The following is a 19,463-nucleotide window of genomic DNA, read 5'->3' as shown; positions in this document are numbered from 1 at the left end:
AGATCATGGGTGACACTACCGTGCCAGCCGCTCTCTCCAATCAAGCAATACTAACTTCTTTGTAGTGCCCAGAATCAGAAGAACTCAACAGGGATAGGTCTTTCACTTATCTTGGTCCTAAATGGTAGAACGCACCCCTGCATCTCTGAGAACGTGTCAATCTTTGAGTGTTTTTTGGAAAATGTCTCTTCTCAATTTAATTCCGATGTACATTCTGATCCATCCTTACACATGTATAGCGCTGGGAAACCCTGTCGGGTAGCTATGCGCTCTATAAAACTACATAAATAATAGTTTGTCATCTTGTTCCATCTGCCAAGAGTTTAGTTGTTTTTTGTCCAAACTTCTAAAGGTCCTTAGTGATAGAGAGTTCTCGATATGTAATCTCATGATCACGACACGTGCTGTTTCAGAATGGAGCACTCCCCTTCGGATCATGAGATTACATATCAATAACGCGCCATCATTAAGGACCTATTTGAATATTAGATATTGGAGGGAATATAGGCCTTTTGCTGGGAAGCGATTTGATTTTACCTGGATTAATGTGCCCTGAGGAAGACGATGGGAGAATGACCCCAGACGAAACACGTGTTGGCTACATCAGCAATAACTGATTTCTGAATAGACTTCAGTGTCTGAGGCATAGAATACAGGATTTCATTTATAATGCTGAAGGACTGACTAACACTGTGAATTTGGTATTGGATGCTTGGAATAAAAAGAAGAAGTTTCTACAACTGCATATCTGTGGAATTTGAACTTTACTTTTGCTCAGGATAAAGACTTGTGTAAATGACATTTGGGGCCATCAGCCTCCACATTTTGGAACGCAGAGTGGCCGTTCATCCTTTGAGCACTGTGGAAACTAGTACGGTGTTAACCTGTGCACAACCATGCCAGAGTTGGGCCCTGCCACTTTTACTCTGATTAGCATAAAGAGAAAGGCCCAGTGTCTGTTTGCGGACCATCAAGTCAGATGGGCACAAGTGATGACACATCGCAGCAGTCCCCAGCCATGCACGTTACCAATTAGGGACCCACATGATTGTAACTTTGCAGCAGCCAGCCTTCTTGACCAAGAGGAATGAGCCCAGCTGCCATGGAAGAGATTTGGGTTTCAGCTAGGTAGTGGCTCTCTGTGACTTCCTGCTGCCGGACCCACGTGCCCCAGAGAATCACAACTGCTGCTGCTGAAGAACCACAATAAATAGGTATCACAGTCAGACAATTCATACTACTGTAACCATAGCAACACCAAGCCCAAGAGTGACCAGGTTGGTTCTGTTATTTATTCCTACAGCGGCCCCCACCTCTCTCTTTCCACCCATCCCGTCCATCCTGCCAGATAACCAAAGCAGGTGTATTCCAAAATAATATTTGCCTCTTACCTTTCTTGCTTTTAAATGGGACAAGCTTTGTTGGACAGAACAGTAAAATCATTACCGTCATTGAGGTGACCAACACCACAGAAAGCAGGACGACACACAGCAGGACCAGAGCCGCGGACACACCTGGAACAGACAACAAAAGGGAACCAGGTGACTCTGAGAACTATGGAATGAGATAGATAGATAGATAGATAGATAGATAGATAGATAGATAGATAGATAGATAGATAGATAGATAGATAGATAGATAGATAGATAGATAGATAGATAGATAGATAGATAGATAGATAGATAGATAGATAGATAGATAGATAGATAGATAGATAGATAGATTAGTTCCATTGCTGATGATGTCACATTACATCATTCATGATATGGTCAGTGACATCACTGATGACATCACTGATATCATCCAGTGAATATGGTTTGGTTTGATATTTAAATATGTATTATATAAATAACAATCTGCATTGAAGAATGAGTGGATGTATTAGTGTCTGGATAAAGGATTTAGTAGCTGTGTGATTGACATTAAGTGACTAATTTAAAGTATCTCACTAAATATATGAGTTAGTGACTAAACTGTGTGAATGTCTATCACTCTCTGTTGTGTAAACTGCTGTGTCAGTTGGTTACTAGCTACATGAAAGTATATATTAGACATTGATTAGTTAGGTAAGTATTTGTATGGGACAGTGAATGTGTGTGTGATTGGGTGGAGGGTGTGTGACTATGCAAAGATGTGTGAATAGTTGATTCACTAGGTACATGAGGTTAAGAGTGCATGTGGAAACAGTTGTTTGGGTGAGTGAGTATGTTTATGACTGTGATGATGAGTAAATATATATTTTAGTGATACATGTAGAACGAAGTAGAAAAAATAAAAGGAAGTGTATGTGACAGTTGTTGTATATAAATAACTATACATAAGAGTCAGTGATTGTGTAAATGACTGTATGGATGACCGTATACTTGTAATAGCGATTTTATAAGACACGAAGTAAGAGTTACTATCTGTATAAATAAAGGAAGTAGTGTTTGTATAAGTGTGTAGTTGAGTAAATGTGTGATCAATTGTTAGCATAAGTGAGTGGGATGACTGTATAAGTGAGTAGGATGTGTGTTGGTGTGTCAATGTCGATATAGGTATATAAGTTCATTTGATAGTGTTCTATTGATTTGTAACATCGTGTATGAGTGAATTTATAGGTGAGTGTGTAGATGTGTGTGTAGCCCTAGGAATCACTGAGTGGGATTTTAGAAACTTGTATTGGTGTGTCAATGGTTTCAAAAATTGTACTTTGTATTTTATACTGAGTGATTAAAGGCTATACTACTGTGTGATAAGATGTATCAGATTGTCACATGGATGATGTCATCAGTGATATTATTTGAGATGTCATCTGTGATGTCATCAGTGATGTCACTGACCATGTCATGAATGATGTAATATGTGACATCATCAGCAGTGGATAGCGGGCGCGCGAGTTATAGTTAGTAGAACTAACTATAATGAAGGAATTTCAATGGTTTTGTACTAGTGAAATGTCCAGCTAACTATAACAGCCCTGAAATCTATGGGTTTTTTCAGGGAATTTCTAAGCTTTTTTAAATGCCAATTCCTATTTATAACATTTCTGAAACCTATGTTTTTTTCAGTGAATTTTGAAGGTTTTTTAAATGATAATTTTTAAATGTAATAGTTATATTTATTTTTTTGCTACTGATTTTCTAAATTTTTTAACTATTTATTTTTACATATTTTATTTTCTAACTTACATTATATATTTTTAATATAAATGGGAATTTTATTTTTAATATTGAAACTCAAGTATTGTTTTTTATTGTTTTATATTAATATATTTATATTTTTTTCTTTGTATTTTTCTCAAATTTTTTTGGAGAGTCATGCACCCAAAGCATGCCTTTCTCGATCACTGCGCGGAACCTAGCTGCCATTTTAGGAATGTTGTGAAGGATCTGCGAAGGGTGTGCGATGGGTGTGTATTTTCGTGTGCGATTGCTATGCAACAGGTACGCGACTCCAGCTCCCGTGCATTTGCGTCACATGCGCATTACTGTACCTGGCGCTTCCGCGTGACATCATATATGTGTTGGGCGCGGTGGGTGTGCAATTCCCGCGAAAAATTTTATTGTCTAAAATTATATATATATATGTCTTTGTGATACATATTATGGCAAGACATTATCTAAACTATTCATAACAAGCATTTGCAATGCAATAGGTCTCGCATTTGCGAGAGTTTGAGCTATAGGCATTGAAGCAGAGACTCTAAGTACAAAATAGATGTTTACGCACTGCTTGCAGGTTTTCAAAACACATAAATAAAAAGCATTGTCATTTACAATGCCAATAGCTCAAATTCTTGCAAATGCGAGACCTATTGCATTGTAAATGCTTGTTATTTATGTGTTTTCCTTCCCGACCCTAACAACAATGCCAATAGTCAAGTAATAGGCAATTCAGTTGTTATGTGAACCCCTCTGGATGGCCTGAATTGTTAATATACATAAACAACATTATAGCTTATGTAATCAAACTGTTAAGGTTTTATACAGTGAACATTCTGCACTCAAGTATTTCAATGTGCTCTTATATGTCATAATGAAGAAAATAGAGGCAAAGTGAGATCAAACAATTGTCTTGGATCACACAATTTGGTTGAGAGAAGTTGGGATTGATTCCAGGTTTTCAGGTTTTGCACTGTGCAATTGTATTTTATTCTAGTTGATTAATCATGTTACTATCTTTGTACACTTGACTCGGCCAGGGTACTGATAACAAGCGGAGAAGGCTTACCCCTAGGTGCGGTAAAGTGATAGTGACTCAGATGCAGGTTAACACAGTACTGCTAAATGTATGATTCTTATGGTGGAAGGAAACCCTTAAAATACCTCCATGGCTCACTGCCCACATAAAATACATACTTCGCTTCCTCTACACCCACTTTACACCTCCATGCCCTACTCTATCAATGTGGCCCTCGAACACCCCATAAACCATACTTTTTGGCCCCCTGGTGAAACGTTTGCGAGTACCTATGCTCTTGGTGCATGGAGCATAGTAAAACATCAATTCATCATTGGAGAGTTTGCCTGCATAAAAACACCTTTTTATAGCAGCGTTTTTTTCATAGCATCCTTTTTTTAAGGTAGCGCTTTTTTCATAGCACAGCTTTCTCTTTCACACCTATTTTAGAGGCACTTTCTTGTTCATCTTACCCCTCCCCCATTCTGTACTCATTTACTTAAGTAGTCAGTTATATATTCGAAAGTCTGTGCCAGGTTACGGACAGTGGCATGCAACAATAACATGTGGGCACATAGCAGAATATTTATCAGGGTTTTGTCATTAATGTGGCCACTATGCAGGTCAGAATTTCTCATTTAAAAAAAAATCTGCTAGTGTATCTATTCCAGCCATTGCTTATATCGCGAGCGATCTCTTGACACCAGAGTTTCACAGCCTAAATGGTGATCAGGCGAGCTAATCTCCTGCCCTTGTATTGCCCACTTGTTGCCTCCTCAGTCCAGGCAGCTGTACCTGTGACAGGCGGGAACTGTATATGTGCGTGTGCTGGTCTTTATATGGCACACACTACAAGGGAAGTAAAGGACATTTAGGTGAAAGAGTAGGAAGGGAATCAGAAACCCGAGCAGAGTAGCCTGTAAGGGGTGGTGTAGGGAAGGAATGTCTTGTGAATGTCTTTGGCCCAAGTGTTCAAGTGCGCTGTCAATGGAGGTCGCGTAGCCCTGGTTCAGTCTCAGAGAGATGCAGGTTCACCTGGCTGCCCTTTGTCAGCAGGCATGTAAGATGCATGCGATAATTATAACGCACAGCATATGAACAGAGTTTTATCGTCACCACCACTGCAGGGCTTATACTGTCATGCCGTGCTCACTATTAAAGTAAACAAAAAACAAGACTTTGTGGCGCTTGAGAACCTGGAAATGGATCATAAGGAAGGGGAGACAACAGTGATATGCTGCATAAAAAAGCGAACATAGGTAACGTAAGATTCATTCAAGCAGAACAACATGGATACTTTAAAGGTTTTGGTTAATTAGAGCCAAATGTACTTTACTACCAGCCCAGAACTTCTCGCCTCTAATTTAATGCGCACAGCGAACTATCGCAGCGCCAACGGTCTCAAACAGTGGATTCATGATAAATAAGATGATGGGGACAGCTATGTTAGGAAGCGTGAGGGGGAAGTGCAACACACCATTGTCTGATGAGATGCAAATGTCGTGTGCGCCCTCGGAAGCCTCAGATTAGTTACGGGGGGAGCGGGGAGTGTGTAACTTAACTGTGCCAGCAGCCTAACAAACAAAGCTGCCGACTTGACCCTGGGGAACCGGGTTGTAGTCTCAGCTTGGACAGCTTTAAAAACAACATGTGAATGTCAAAAAATAAATGTAAACTTAGTCACGGGGCACTCCCAGACTGCATCGACATCGGGCAGGAGATGGAGGGTGGGCCAGAGGGGAGAAGGCAGTGTTAACACATGAAATGAGAAAAAGCATGCGCAGCGCCGGCCGGGGAGCACACACGGCGACAGAGCGATTCATCTACGGGGACACATTGGGGACACAGTCACCATGCACACAGGAGTCAAGAGCAATGCAGATAATTAGCAAAGAGTTCTCACAAGAACAATTACTCTGTATAAGCGTAATGAGTTAGGCGGTGCTGCTTCCGGAATAAACGGAAGTTAGTTGCATCAAAAGCCAATGAAAAGGCAGCTAAGAAGAGCAATACCACAGACAAAAAAATGGCATGGGGCAGCACAATGTTCCTGGCAATGGGCGGAGTTCCACACAACATACTAATTACTAGAGGTCTCGGAGATACAGTGCATGTGCGCTGTCTATGCAAGACCAAAAAATAATATATTTTGACTTGTATTAAATGTATATTATTTTTTTATGCAATTTTGCGAAGTCGCGTTGGGTGCGTGCTGCTGCCTGTGCGCACGGTGCGCGGACCCCATGACTTTAAAAAAGAAAATGCTTTGATTGATTCATAACATTTCCCATTGTAACCATTGAAGGACCCACCCATTTCAACCATTCTTCTTTGAGCTTCTTTGGAGACACATCTCTACGCTTAGAAGAACTTTATTGGGATCATTTCTTTTGTGGTATTTTTCAAATCCAGGAGAGAATGGCTTCAGGACAGCAGCCACAGCAAGATTCAGAACATTCTTCTGAGGAAGAATTTGTTGCAGAACCTCCACGTCCTGAAAGACCCGTGTCGGTGGTCTGGAAGTTTTTTACTTTCCCAGAAGGGCAAAAGAAGGTGAATGCCACCAAAATCACCTGCAAGATATGTGAAAGAGTCCTTTCCAGAGGTAGTGCTGAGAAGAAATATTCATGCGGTACTGCCTCTATGTATAAACACCTGAAGACTCTTCATTCAGTGAACCTGGCTCGGGAGGAGTGTAGGCGAGCCGCGAAAAATCCTCCACCTGCAGTACCTGGACCATCTGGAGCTTCAACAAGCACCTCACCACCGGACATACATCCCGAGTTCGCTTTTTTAAAGCAGCACTGCGAGAAGTGCAATAAACTGATTGCGTATGGTGAGCAGTCAGTTGAAGCAGTGTGTGCTGCTCATCGAAATTACCGTTGCTAGACTTTTGTTTCTTTTTTTTGGGGAATGCTTGTTAATTCCTGAAGTTTCCTATTTTTTTCGTTCTTTTATCCTTTGGAAAAAACACCAAAAAAATAACAAAACAGTTAGAAAAATACAAAGAAAAATATAAAACAAAAAAACAACAAAAAAAAAGGTTTTTTCAGAACTAACTTCTCTGGTTAAAAAAGAGCTATATTTGTATGATAATGTGTGAAAGTTTGGTGGCATGTATGTGTAGTGGATAATTGACTAAAATAATGTATTAGTAGTGTATGGTGAATGTATAAGTGCAGAACTATAAGGAAGTGCTGCAGCATGACACTGAAAGCTCTATAGCTGCACTGTGCTGTGGTACTTCCGAAGCACAGGAATGAATCCTATGTACATGAATATGTTGCAACGCTGTGCTTCCCTCTGAACTGCTGCACAAACTGCAGCCATGCGGTGACACAGGCACCCTTGCACCATGGTGTCGTGCAGCGAAGGCATATACTGGGTACTTACTGAATGATTAGAGCACTGAAAGGAGAATGCATGGGTGAATTTATTAAGTGGCTGGGTTTTGGCGCAGTGAATGGATTAGTAGATGGTGCTGAATGGGTCACTGGAGGAGCGCAAGGGGAATGACAGGGTGTTTGCTGGGCTGTATTTTTACTGACTGGGGAATTCAAGATGTTAAAGATAAGTGTCTTGGTGAAATTGTAAAAAATTGTAAATTGTAAATTGATACTTGTATAGCGCACTACTCACCGCAAGGGTCTCAAGGCGCTTGTACGAATACCGCTGTGGAACCCATCCTGGCTTTCCCTGTGAGGCGTCCACTCCTGGGCACCCCCAAGGTGGAGGCCAGGCATCCTTAGCGTTGTGGGGGCCGTTGTGGAGATTAAGCAAGCTATTGCCCAGAGTTGAGGAGTGGGACTCCATTATTGGAATAGGCACCGAGGCGAGAATGATCAGGTCCATGGAATTTTTAGCCCAAGACCCGCCAAGACGGGGAATTGAACCCTGGTCCCGTGCTAGACCTCTGCATCAGGGTCTGCCGCCCTAATCATTGAGCCACACTTCTCCTGGTGGTTACAGAACTGAATGATTACAGCACTGAAAGGACAATGCCTGGGTGAATTTATAAGCAGTTGGGTTTTGGCGCAGTGAATGGATTAGTACATGGTGCCTAATGGGTCACTAGAAGAGTGCAAGGGGAGTGACAGGGTGTTTGCTGGAAGTGAATGGACACTGACTGGGGAATTAAAGGCCTGAAAGACAAGTGTGTAGGTGGTTAGAGGACTACATGCATAGTGCATAAGAGATTGAAGCAGTCCATGTGCTAAGGCCCTGAATCGCTGCATGAGTACTTGTATTGTATTGTATTGCATTGTAATTGCATTTATATAGCGCTTACTACCCCTGACGAGGCGTCAAATCACTTTTTCGGCAAGGAGCACACTACTCCGGGACCCATAGAGGATTAGTGTTGAATTAGTATAGTGAAACATGAAAGTGCATTTTAAGTGGTTGGCAGGTTAGTCAGTTATTTGGATTTGGATTGATAGTAAAAGGATAGAGGAGGAAACAAGTTTTGTATTTATATAGAGCTTTTTACTCCTGATGGGGTGCTGAAGCACGCTACTCCAGAAGCCCATAAAGGATTAGTGGTGAATTAGTATGGTGAAATATCAAATTAATTTCAGTGGTGGATATTAGTCAGTTATTTGGAGTGAGAAGGATAGCGGAGGGATAAAAGGAGAAGAAAGGTTGGCATTCATATAGCACTAGTTACCCCGGATGGATGTTGAAGCGCTTTTCTGGCAGGTAGCACACCACTCAGGAACCCATAAAGGATTTGTGTTGAAAATTAGTATAGTAAAATATGAAGCAATTGGAGTAGTGGATATGGTTTTCAGTTATTTGGGTATAGAAGTGTAGGTGGTGGGATAGTGAAGGGAAAGAGGCTTGTATTTATATAGCGCTTGCTACCGCCGATGGGGTTTTGAAGCGCAAGTAGCATGCAAAGTGATAAATATATAGATCCATGAGTACATTGAAAGTATATAGATACATAAAGGAGGTATGTATATTGGGCAGCATTTCTGGCCCTGGTCAGTCTCGAACAGGTTCAAACGGGCTGGTACAGTAATCTGTGCAAAGTGTTGTGCGTGGTGTACATTTGGTGTGAGTGTGTTGGTTTGTTTGTGGATGTGGATGGGGTGGGCTGGGTATTGCTAAATGAGAAAAAAGGGCAGTATTTCTGGCCCTAGTCCCGACCAGTCTCGAACAGGCTTAAACAGGAAACTGCCCTTGTCCTCTCTGCCCTTAGCCTCGACGCCCGGGCTGAGACGCCCTATGCCTGGCCTTTTTTATTGCAAAAAACACAGTTGATGGACAGAATGTAGAACAATGTCATACATTCACCCCAGTACAAGGATCTGGGCCTAAATCCATCGTTTTTTTGCACTCCACACCACCCTGGGTTAGACACTGGCTATATGCAAATCAGCTCTGACCCTGTGCCCCATGGGAACAGTCCAGTCCGAACTACCAAGCCATGTCTTTCCCAGACCGGAATCAAGCATCCAAGGACCGGTTTCTGGCTATCAGCCTTCATTCAGCGTGGATAGCTTGACTCCAGTGGTGTGGAGAGCCTGGGACTCACGTCTGAGTATACCCAGCACACTCGAGGTGAAAATTGCAAAAAACACAGTTGATTGACAGAATGTAGAACAATGTCATACATTCACCCCAGTACAAGGATCTGGGCCTAAATCCATCGTTTTTTTGCACTCCACACCACCCTGGGTTAGACACTGGCTATATGCAAATCAGCTCTGACCCTGTGCCCCATGGGAACAGTCCAGTCCGAACTACCAAGCCATGTCTTTCCCAGACCGGAATCAAGCATCCAAGGACCGGTTTCTGGCTATCAGCCTTCATTCAGCCTGGATAGCTTGACTCCAGTGGTGTGGAGAGCCTGGGACTCACGTCTGAGTATACCCAGCACACTCGAGGTGAAATTTGCAAAAAACACAGTTGATGGACAGAATGTAGAACAATGTCATACATTCACCCCAGTACAAGGATCTGGGCCTAAATCCATCGTTTTTTTGCACTCCACACCACCCTGGGTTAGACACTGGCTATATGCAAATCAGCTCTGACCCTGTGCCCCATGGGAACAGTCCAGTCCGAACTACCAAGCCATGTCTTTCCCAGACCGGAATCAAGCATCCAAGGACCGGTTTCTGGCTATCAGCCTTCATTCAGCCTGGATAGCTTGACTCCAGTGGTGTGGAGAGCCTGGGACTCACGTCTGAGTATACCCAGCACACTCGAGGTGAAAATTGCAAAAAACACAGTTGATGGACAGAATGTAGAACAATGTCATACATTCACCCCAGTACAAGGATCTGGGCCTAAATCCATTGTTTTTTGCACTCCACACCACCCTGGGTTAGACACTGGCTATATGCAAATCAGCTCTGACCCTGTGCCCCATGGGAACAGTCCAGTCCGAACTACCAAGCCATGTCTTTCCCAGACCGGAATCAAGCATCCAAGGACCGGTTTCTGGCTATCAGCCTTCATTCAGCCTGGATAGCTTGACTCCAGTGGTGTGGAGAGCCTGGGACTCACGTCTGAGTCTCTAGTAATCAGGTGACCCCTTCAGCCAATGGGAACCCTAGCCCTAACACTATCCAATCACAACACTAGCCCTAAAATCTAGAACCAATAGGAGACCAGGACCTTACAGCAAATCTTAGCCCTAGTCCAAGCACCCAGTCAATTAAAAAACCCTGATCTCTGGGTCCAATTTTAGGCCCTAGCCCTACCAGTAGTCCCAAAACAAACTGACTAAATAATTAGAGTACTGCAAACAGAAAGACTGGGTGAATTTATAAGTGGTTGGGTTTTGGCACAGTGAATGGATTAGTACATGATGCTGAATGGGTTACTAGAGAAGTGCAAGGGGAGGGATAGGTTGTTAAGCAGTTATGTGTCAGCAAAGACATGAAGTAACCAATGCTTCTCTCACAATGGTTGCCCAAATGCACACAGACTCACAGTGTGATTATAGACAAGCAACACTATTCCTTGGACTTCATCAAAACAGACTCACTAGTCTGGAAGTGGTAAGGTGTCTGCACACATTCTACATATTTCACTACTGCACTCTAGTGTGAATGCCTGATTCATTCTGTGAATGCATAAGCAATGACTGGCTTCTAATACTACTAAAACTTAACAGGATAGATTGGACTTTTATTTCAACCCTGTCCAATTGACATAACTTTCAACCCTACCCCCATTCTGCTCAATTCCTGCTACCATAGTAACAGTTCATGGAACACTCAACTGAACACACAGGTCACAAGTTCAGCACACAATGTTGCAAATCCAAACAGCAAGCATGCTTGACTTTTCAAAATATCAGCTTATCCTATGTAATGTTCCTTTCAAACAGTTTTCATTAACCAATAAGAAACACGCTTTTAAAACACAGAAACATGCACCCTATTTTTCAGTCTATAATGTTCTCAAACAGCCAATCATTTCTCTTTTTTTTTAAACTGCATCTTATCCACCATTTTAGAAAAATCCTAGTTTTCAAACTGCCCATTTCACATACGGACACCTGAGTGCATCCAGACCTCCCTTCAAGATGCTTAGAGTGTGGATTGTGGGACACAGCTATATTTTCTGGAGCCAAAGGTATGCAGAAAACAGAAGTATTGACAAAGATTAACTATGCCAAATGTAGACATTAAATGGATTGGACAGAGAGGATTAAAGTGGCACCAATTGATGCCATTGGTTAAATCCTTTTTGCATCTCCAACACCCTGGTAGATGATAGATAGATGATAGGTAGATGATAGATAGAAGATAGATAGATAGATAGATAGATAGATAGATAGATAGATAGATGATAGATAGATGATAGATAGATGATAGATAGATGATAGATAGATGATAGATAGATAGATAGATAGATGATAGATAGATAGATAGATAGATAGATAGATAGATAGATAGATAGATAGATAGATAGATAGATAGATAGATACTTGTTATTTGTTACCATTGTGGAGAGGGGTGAGGCCCTTACCTCAACAATGGCTATAAATATCATGTTACACTGCTTTACGACATGCTGTACTTCCATGTGCAGTAGTTATAAAGAAAGGTATGTGAACACAAGCACAGGACGAGTGTTCAACTTCGGCAGTGAGACAGTGAAAGGTGGGCCTCCTGACCACAAGGGCTTCTTGTGTGAATTGATCCCAGACTAGAATCCAAGAGACAAGAAGCACAGGTGAGCTGCAGTGTACTAGTAAACGTTGGCATTGGAAATGTCATTTTATTTTATGCATACAAATATATTACAATAATGGCAATGCCTAGCTGTAAAAGCAACGCTCAATGAGCAGTGTAAAATCAAGTTCAAAGGTCGCATATTCCCCCAGGATACTCTGTTTTCTCTCATTACGGTCTGGCTCAACTTTCACATAAAAGAAGGACATTATCAAAATATTACTCTCTTTGAAACCAAATAATCACTACAATGAACCTCTATTTATTTATTTATTTATATATAAAGTTTTATATAGCGCGAACTTGATCCCGAAGGATATCAGAGCACTTTACAATTTGAGGCAAAGATAACAAATAAGAACATTTATTTTATTTTATTTATAAAGTTCTATATAGCGCAAACTCGATCCCGAAGGACATAAGAGCGCTTTACAATTTGAGGCAAAGTCTAACATGGGGAATCTATTGGGCATTGAATCAACTAGTACAAACATAACAGCTCAATATAACCTGAGTGCACAAGAGGTTTGCTTATGCTATGGTTGGTGTTGTGTCTGGTTGGTTGACTGTGTACTCCGTCTGCTAATCTAAGTGTGGGCATAGCAAATCTGATTATTTGAATACTTATTACAGGGCAAACGCAAGGTCCTTGAACATCTGCATGAGCAGTTCTTTCCCTTTCAGAAACCACGGAGGTTTATCCATCTATCGTGTCTACGTCTGAGCTTGAGCATGGTACCTGAAGGATTAACATAACATAACAGATGTATTTGTGGGGGCGTGACTTGGGCGCCAATGTAGTCGGAAGCGGGGCTCCTCCACAACCACCCCTCGCAACCATATATCCTGACCCCCGAAATCGGACCCCTGGCCCCCACCTAGCATCGGAAGGTCTGGGGAGCATAGGGGTAAAGACTGAGGGAGCTGGGTGCCCCCGAGACCGCCGAGAAAGACTTTTTCTTTTTCCCCCGGAGCGTTTGTCGCGCTGGTAGTGGAAAATGGCGGTTGACGTCGCAGCTCGGGCTGCCTGAAGTAGGTGGACTGCTGACGAAAGGAGGCTCACTGAGTTGGCGGACCCCACAGCATCTGGAGCGGAGCACCCTGTACACTAGTAGAGGTGGGGAGAGCGAACTAGTGAGGTGGCTTGGAGGTGCCCTGAGAGCCGTGACTGCACGGGCCGCCTGACTCTAAGATGGCGGCGCCCGTGTGAGTGCCCCGGGCTCCGGACGACTGGCCAGACACGTTGGGAGGCCTGTGGATCTCCCCCCTTGGAGTAGAGTTTGCCGGAAACTGGACCGGGGGCACCAGCGGCCCCTGTACCGGGGGGGGGGGGCACGTCGACCAGAGGCGGTGGCTGGGAGCTGCTCCAGGCCGAGGGCCGGTCGCAAGGAGACGTCTGGAGGACCGAGGGGCGCCTTCGTGGGAGGCCCACTAATATCTAATATGGCCCAGTGAGCCGCCCATAAGATCGCTGGTGCCCCGAGGCCGACGGTGCCTATATTGACTGCTTCGCTGGGTGCCCCCAGGAGGGAGACGGCTCGGGGCCCCATCTTTCTCCTTAACCTTGGCGGGGCTCATGGTGGACCCGCAGTGAGTGGACCTAGAACTCCGGGAGTCTGCCCCTTGAGCCTGATTGCACCCCCTGGTGTGCACGAGCCGGCCTCCCCTCTATACTGCCGATTGCTGCAGCGGACGGCCGCTTCGGACAGTCCCTGGAGCCCTCCCTGAGGACCCCGGTTGGGACGTCCTTCCTGCGCTGACTTTGCCCCAACACCCACTGTCGGGGAAGGGGGAGTGCTCTTTGCCACGGGAGACGGAAGGGCGCGGACCTGGTGCCGGGGGCTCCCCTGTTGAAGCGACAGTGGGCTGACGGGCCCGGCGCACTGGGCCTGAGTGGGCGGATTGGAGCCAACTCCAGAAAAGTACCGCAAGATGGTCCGGGAGCCGGAAAGAAGGGATTTTATGTACTGAGGCTGGATGACCCGGGTCACACGATGCCGGGTGGCGAGGAGGCGTCTGGCTCTGGGGGCTCAGCCCCGACACGGGACCCCTCCCTGAGTGACATTATGCAGGCCATTGTGGCATCACGGGAGGCCCTGGAGAAGCGAATGGACACCATTGGCACTGACCTGTCCCTTTTGAAAGATGACCACAGGAAGCTGAAAGAGCGAGTAACGACCACGGAGGCGAACATGAAGGACGTTCCAGGTGACGTGGCAACCCTGAAGGCCTCATTGGCGGAAGTGGCGCAGAAAGTCCGGGTGCTGGAACTCAGGGCCGAGGACAGCGAGGGACGCTCCAGACGTAACAACCTCCGCCTCGTGGGACTCCCGGAGAGGGAGGAAGGCCAAGACGCAGTGGCCTTCTTGGAACACTGCTTGCGGACGAAGGTGGCGCCGGAGGGGCTCTCCCCTTTCTTCGCCCTGGAGCGCACCCACAGAGTCCCGTCGCGCCCACCTAGAGCCGGAGGTCCGCCTCGCCAGATGGTGGCGCGCCATTTACACTACCGGGATCGTGATCACATTCTCCAAGCGGCTAGGACCCTGCCGAACCTACGCATTGGAAACAGCAAAGTCATGATTTTCCCGGACTTCACCAGGGACGTCCAGGGTCAACGGTCATCCTTCCTGGCGGTCAAGCGGAAGCTAAGAGCTTTGCAGATGCCCTATGCTAGGTTGTTTCCGGCCCACCTGAAGGTCATTGCTGGTGGGAGCACTCATTTCTTTCTTACACCGCAGGCGGCTTGGGACTGGATAGACACCAGGGGAGCAACTGATGGAGACACCCCCGCTGCGACCACGCCTAGACGTGGCTCTACTGCGCTGACACCGACGCGGCGATCTGGCTCCCCCACTGGATGGCAACAGGAGAGAAACAAGGCGGTGTTGGCGGTGGCAGCCATCAGCCAGGGGGAGGTCAGCCCCTCGAGCAACGGCTCGGAACACTCGAACAATGCTGAACTGAGTCCAGGCTCCAGCAGCGCTCATGGTCTCTCCGAGATGGACCTCCCGGTGGTTACCCCACAGACGGTGGACGGCATCTTTGGCTGAAGCGGCTGTGACGACATGGGACACTCTTTTATACGGTATTGGGACACGGGGTGGGTTCTACCTGCTGTTACGAGGGCGGCGGGGTTCAGCATTCTTCTGTGACTCATAATTGTGCTGTTGAGGGGGGGAAGAATGGTCGATCTTTTGAATGCTTGGGGGTGCGGGGGGGGCATGCTCCGGATCTACCTGGCATTGACGTTCCGTATAGCCTAGCCTACTCTTGTTGATTAACGCTTGTTTTACAGGGTTTGGATGGGGTTGCCACGTTGGTTATCTGTCCTGGGGAGAGGGAGTTGGGTAGAACTGTTTGATAATGGGCATGGGGGGTAGGGGGTGGGTTCTGGACGTATCAGAGGCTCCTATGAGGGACTGTGTGAACTACAATGGGTACTGCCATGGGACCCGACTTAGGATACAAATGTCTCACGTGGAATGTGAGGGGGATGCATGCCATGCATAGACGCCACAAGATTCACTCATACTTAATCCGACGGGGCATACATGTTGCCTTCCTCCAGGAAACACATCTCTTAGCACAGGAAGGGAAAGCATTGCAGCGAAGATGGAGGGGACAGGTATTTCACACTGATTACTCAGCCTATGCCAGGGGGGTGGTCCTCTGGATACGGGCGGGTGTACCCTTTCAATGCACGCAACAGCTTATTGATCCGGAGGGTAGGTATGTAGTAGTGAGGGGCAAGCTGGATGGGAGGGACCTAACGTTGGGTTGCATATATGCACCGAATGTGGACCAACCTGCTTTCTTCTCCTCGCTGTCCCGCACATTGGCACCGTTCTTAATGGGCCCTCTGCTCCTTGGAAGGGATTTTAATTGTGTGATTGACACTGCCTTGGACTGCTCACATCCCCCTTTACTAAATGCACCGGCGAGCAGACTGGCGCTTGCGCATTCTGAATGGCAGTGGCGTTGGGGGCTAATTGATGCTTGGAGGGCTCACCACCCTTTAGACAGGGACTACTCCTTCTCCTCCCTTAACGAACTTCACGTCCGCATAGACGCCTTTGCGTGCTCCCCAGATGTGCATGGTGAGGTGTGCCATAGCGAATACCTTACGGCCACGATTTCCGACCATAACCCGTTGCTGGTGCACCTGCGATGGTAGGGAAGCCTGCTGTGGTGCCCAAGAATCTTTGCTCAACGGAGGGCTGTGATCGCATCGCAGAGTTTTTTGCAAATAAGGTGGCGAACATCTACACCTCCTTTCCTCAGCAGGCTGGCAACAGCCCTAAGCACTTGGAAACCACTATGGCCAAAGGGGAACAGCGACTAACCACCTTTTTCACCCCTCCGACTGAGGAACTGCTCCGCATTTGTGGGTCTATAAAATCTGGTTCTCCAAGGGGCCCTACTACTCCGAGTCGGCTGAAGGGCAGTTTGCAAGTACTTGAACCCTATATCCGCCATCTACTAGATGCCTCCTTTAAGTCCCAGACTGTTCCTAATGCTTGGAAACAAGCAGTTGTACTTCCTCTGCAGAAAAAAGCTAATGTCAGCTTCGAAAAACTTGACAATCTTCGCCCAATCTCTCTCCTGCCCTATATGGCTAAGGTAGCGGAAAAAATAGCTAACCTACAACTTATGCATTTTGTGGAGGAGGCATCCCTACTCCATGACTCTCAATTTGGCTTCCGCCCCCGTCATTCGACGGAGTCAGCGCTACTCATGGCGGTCGAAACTCTACGACAGGGTGTGGATGAGGGCCAAACCATGGCTTTGATCCTACTGGATCTGAGCGCGGTATTCGACACTGTAGCACATTCCACCTTGCTGCAGTGTCTGAATGAAGGAGGGGTATCAGGAAAAGCGCTTGGCTGGATTAGATCCTTCCTGTCAGACAGGTGCTTTCAGGTTCGCTTGGGTGACAGTTACTCGAAGGAGATTGGGCTGGGCCAGGGCGTGCCTCAGGGCTCGTCCCTGAGCCCAACCCTATTTAACCTCTATGTCTCACCTCTAGCAGCTATTGTGGCAGGATACGGTCTGCGCCTGGTGTCCTATGCCGACGACACACAGCTGGTCATCTCCCTCTCGCGTGCACCCGGTCTTGCAGCAGACATCTTCAGGGATTGCATGCAAGACCTGGCACCTGGATGTCCGCAAACTGTTTGAAGTTGAACGGTAGCAAGACCGAGGTGCTCGTGGTGGGGGGAGGGCAGTCTGCTTGGTCGTCGGCATGGTGGCCGCCCTGCCTGGGAGAAGTCCACATCCCATGCCGGGAGGCTAGGAACCTCGGAGTGTGGCTGGATGCGGATCTTGCCTTGGCCCCCAGATCAGCCGGGTGGCAGGGGTGTGTTTCGGTGTTCTGAGAACCTTAAGGAAAGTATTAGACCTCCTCCCTATCGCTGCTCGAAGGACGCTGGTGCATGCCCTGGTCACCTCGCGACTAGATTATGGGAACTTGTTATATCTGGGGGCCACGGGCAAGGTCTTGGGCCGCCTTCAAGTGCTCCAAAATGCTGCGGCGCGTCTTGTGCTTAGGCTCCCCAAGAGGTCACCCTCTAAACCAGCACTCCAGGCTCTTCACTAGCTCCCTGTGGGGAAGAGGGTGGAGTTTAAAGCCCTTTCCACATGCCACCGCATTCTGAGCGGTAAAGCTCCTGCTCCGCTCCAGAGTCTGGTGACCTGCAATGAGCCCACACGCAATCTTCGGTCCTCTCGGACTGGGCTGCTAAAGGTTCCCAGAGTAAGGAAGGCGCGCATGGGAGGGAGATCTTTTAGATACCTCGCTCCCAGGTGCTGGAATGCTCTACCCTTAGAATTGCGCTTGGAACCGTCTGAGATTTTATTCAGGAAAAAACTTAAAACCCACTTATATAGCAGGTAGCCTTTTAAAGGGCGGGGGGGGGCTACTCCACTTATCATAGCACGGGGACACGCCAGTGGCGTAACCAGGCGCTCTATAAATGTCCAATAAGAATAATATTAATAATGGTCGCATTGCCGCCCACGCATTCCCACCTGGAAACTTCGCCCAGAGGCACTAGACGATCAGGTCTTCCGGACCACGATAGCCACGGAAATAGAGTTGTATTTTCGGGATAACGCGGGGACTGCGGGGTCGGCAACAATCGAGTGGGACACCTTCAAATCAGTGGTGCGGGGACGATGCATTGTGACGGGGTCGGGGTGCGGAGGACCCTGCTCAGTGCAGTTGACCAGGAGGACGCGAAGCTACGATCGCTAGAGAAGGACCGGTCTGAGTGACCCGACATTCAGGAGGCACTACTGGAGGCGAGGGAGTCGGTAGCGACGGCGGTGGAGCGCCTCCGGTGCTTCGATCACAAAGCCTACCTTAGACGTGCGCATTTGGAACGGGATAAAACGGGAGCGCTCTTGGCCTGGCAAGCCAATCCGGCTCGCCGAAGTTTGATCATTCTCGAACTCAGGGGTCATGCGGGAATGGCGCGGTTTGACCAACAGGGGATAAATGAGTTATTCCATGACTATTACACGGAGCTCTACCGTAGTCGGGTGCTCCCGCTGGAGGCCGAGTTCCAGAAATTCCTGGAGGGGCTAGATCTACCGGAGCTGGAAGAAGAGACTTGTTAGAATTGGGGGTCTCTGGTTGGCGCAAGTATGCACTTGTGACAAGCAGGGACCCTCTCCTCTAAGTCAGGGCGAAGGATGACCCCTTTAGAATGACCCTTACTCACCCTCTAGGTGCGTGGCGTGAGCAGACAAGGCTATGCTCCAGGCGTTGTTTAGTTAAGCACTTGTAATCACACACACAGTAAATACACTAATCCCCCCACAAATGGACACCAGGCTGTGAGTATATAAAAATACGCTTCTTTATGTAAAAATTATATATACTCTTTAGAACAGACTTATCACAAGATCAAATAACGTTTCTGTATGCCCACAGGTTGTAAATAGGCAAGCTCTCTTTTAGTTGTAGTTCAAAATGCACTGTTCTTATCTCAAGTTGTATTCCACGGTGTTCCTTTAATTCCTTGGTCGTTTCTGACCAGATTGTGCACTTTTCCCCCCCTCTAGGACCTATGGGGTCCTGCTATGCACTCTGCCGCACTCCGCAGC

At 46.5% G+C, this 19,463-nt stretch overlaps 1 protein-coding gene across 1 annotated transcript in view; it reads right to left on the bottom strand.

Annotated features, from left to right (window-relative positions):
- The window catches only part of LOC147689480 (uncharacterized), a 242,627-nt gene that overhangs the window by 3,409 nt on the left and 219,755 nt on the right, over nucleotides 1-19,463 (bottom strand). Inside the window, exon 7 of the mRNA XM_086939929.1 lies at nucleotides 1,392-1,514. Within this exon, the coding sequence (XP_086796055.1) occupies nucleotides 1,392-1,514 (123 nt within the window). The remainder of the gene's footprint in view (nucleotides 1-1,391; nucleotides 1,515-19,463) is intronic.

The sequence above is a fragment of the Lissotriton vulgaris genome, chromosome 10 (assembly GCF_964263255.1).
Source record: "Lissotriton vulgaris chromosome 10, aLisVul1.2, whole genome shotgun sequence".
NCBI classification, from domain to species: Eukaryota; Metazoa; Chordata; class Amphibia; order Caudata; family Salamandridae; genus Lissotriton; species Lissotriton vulgaris.
This window is presented reverse-complemented; position numbering and strand designations above follow the sequence as displayed.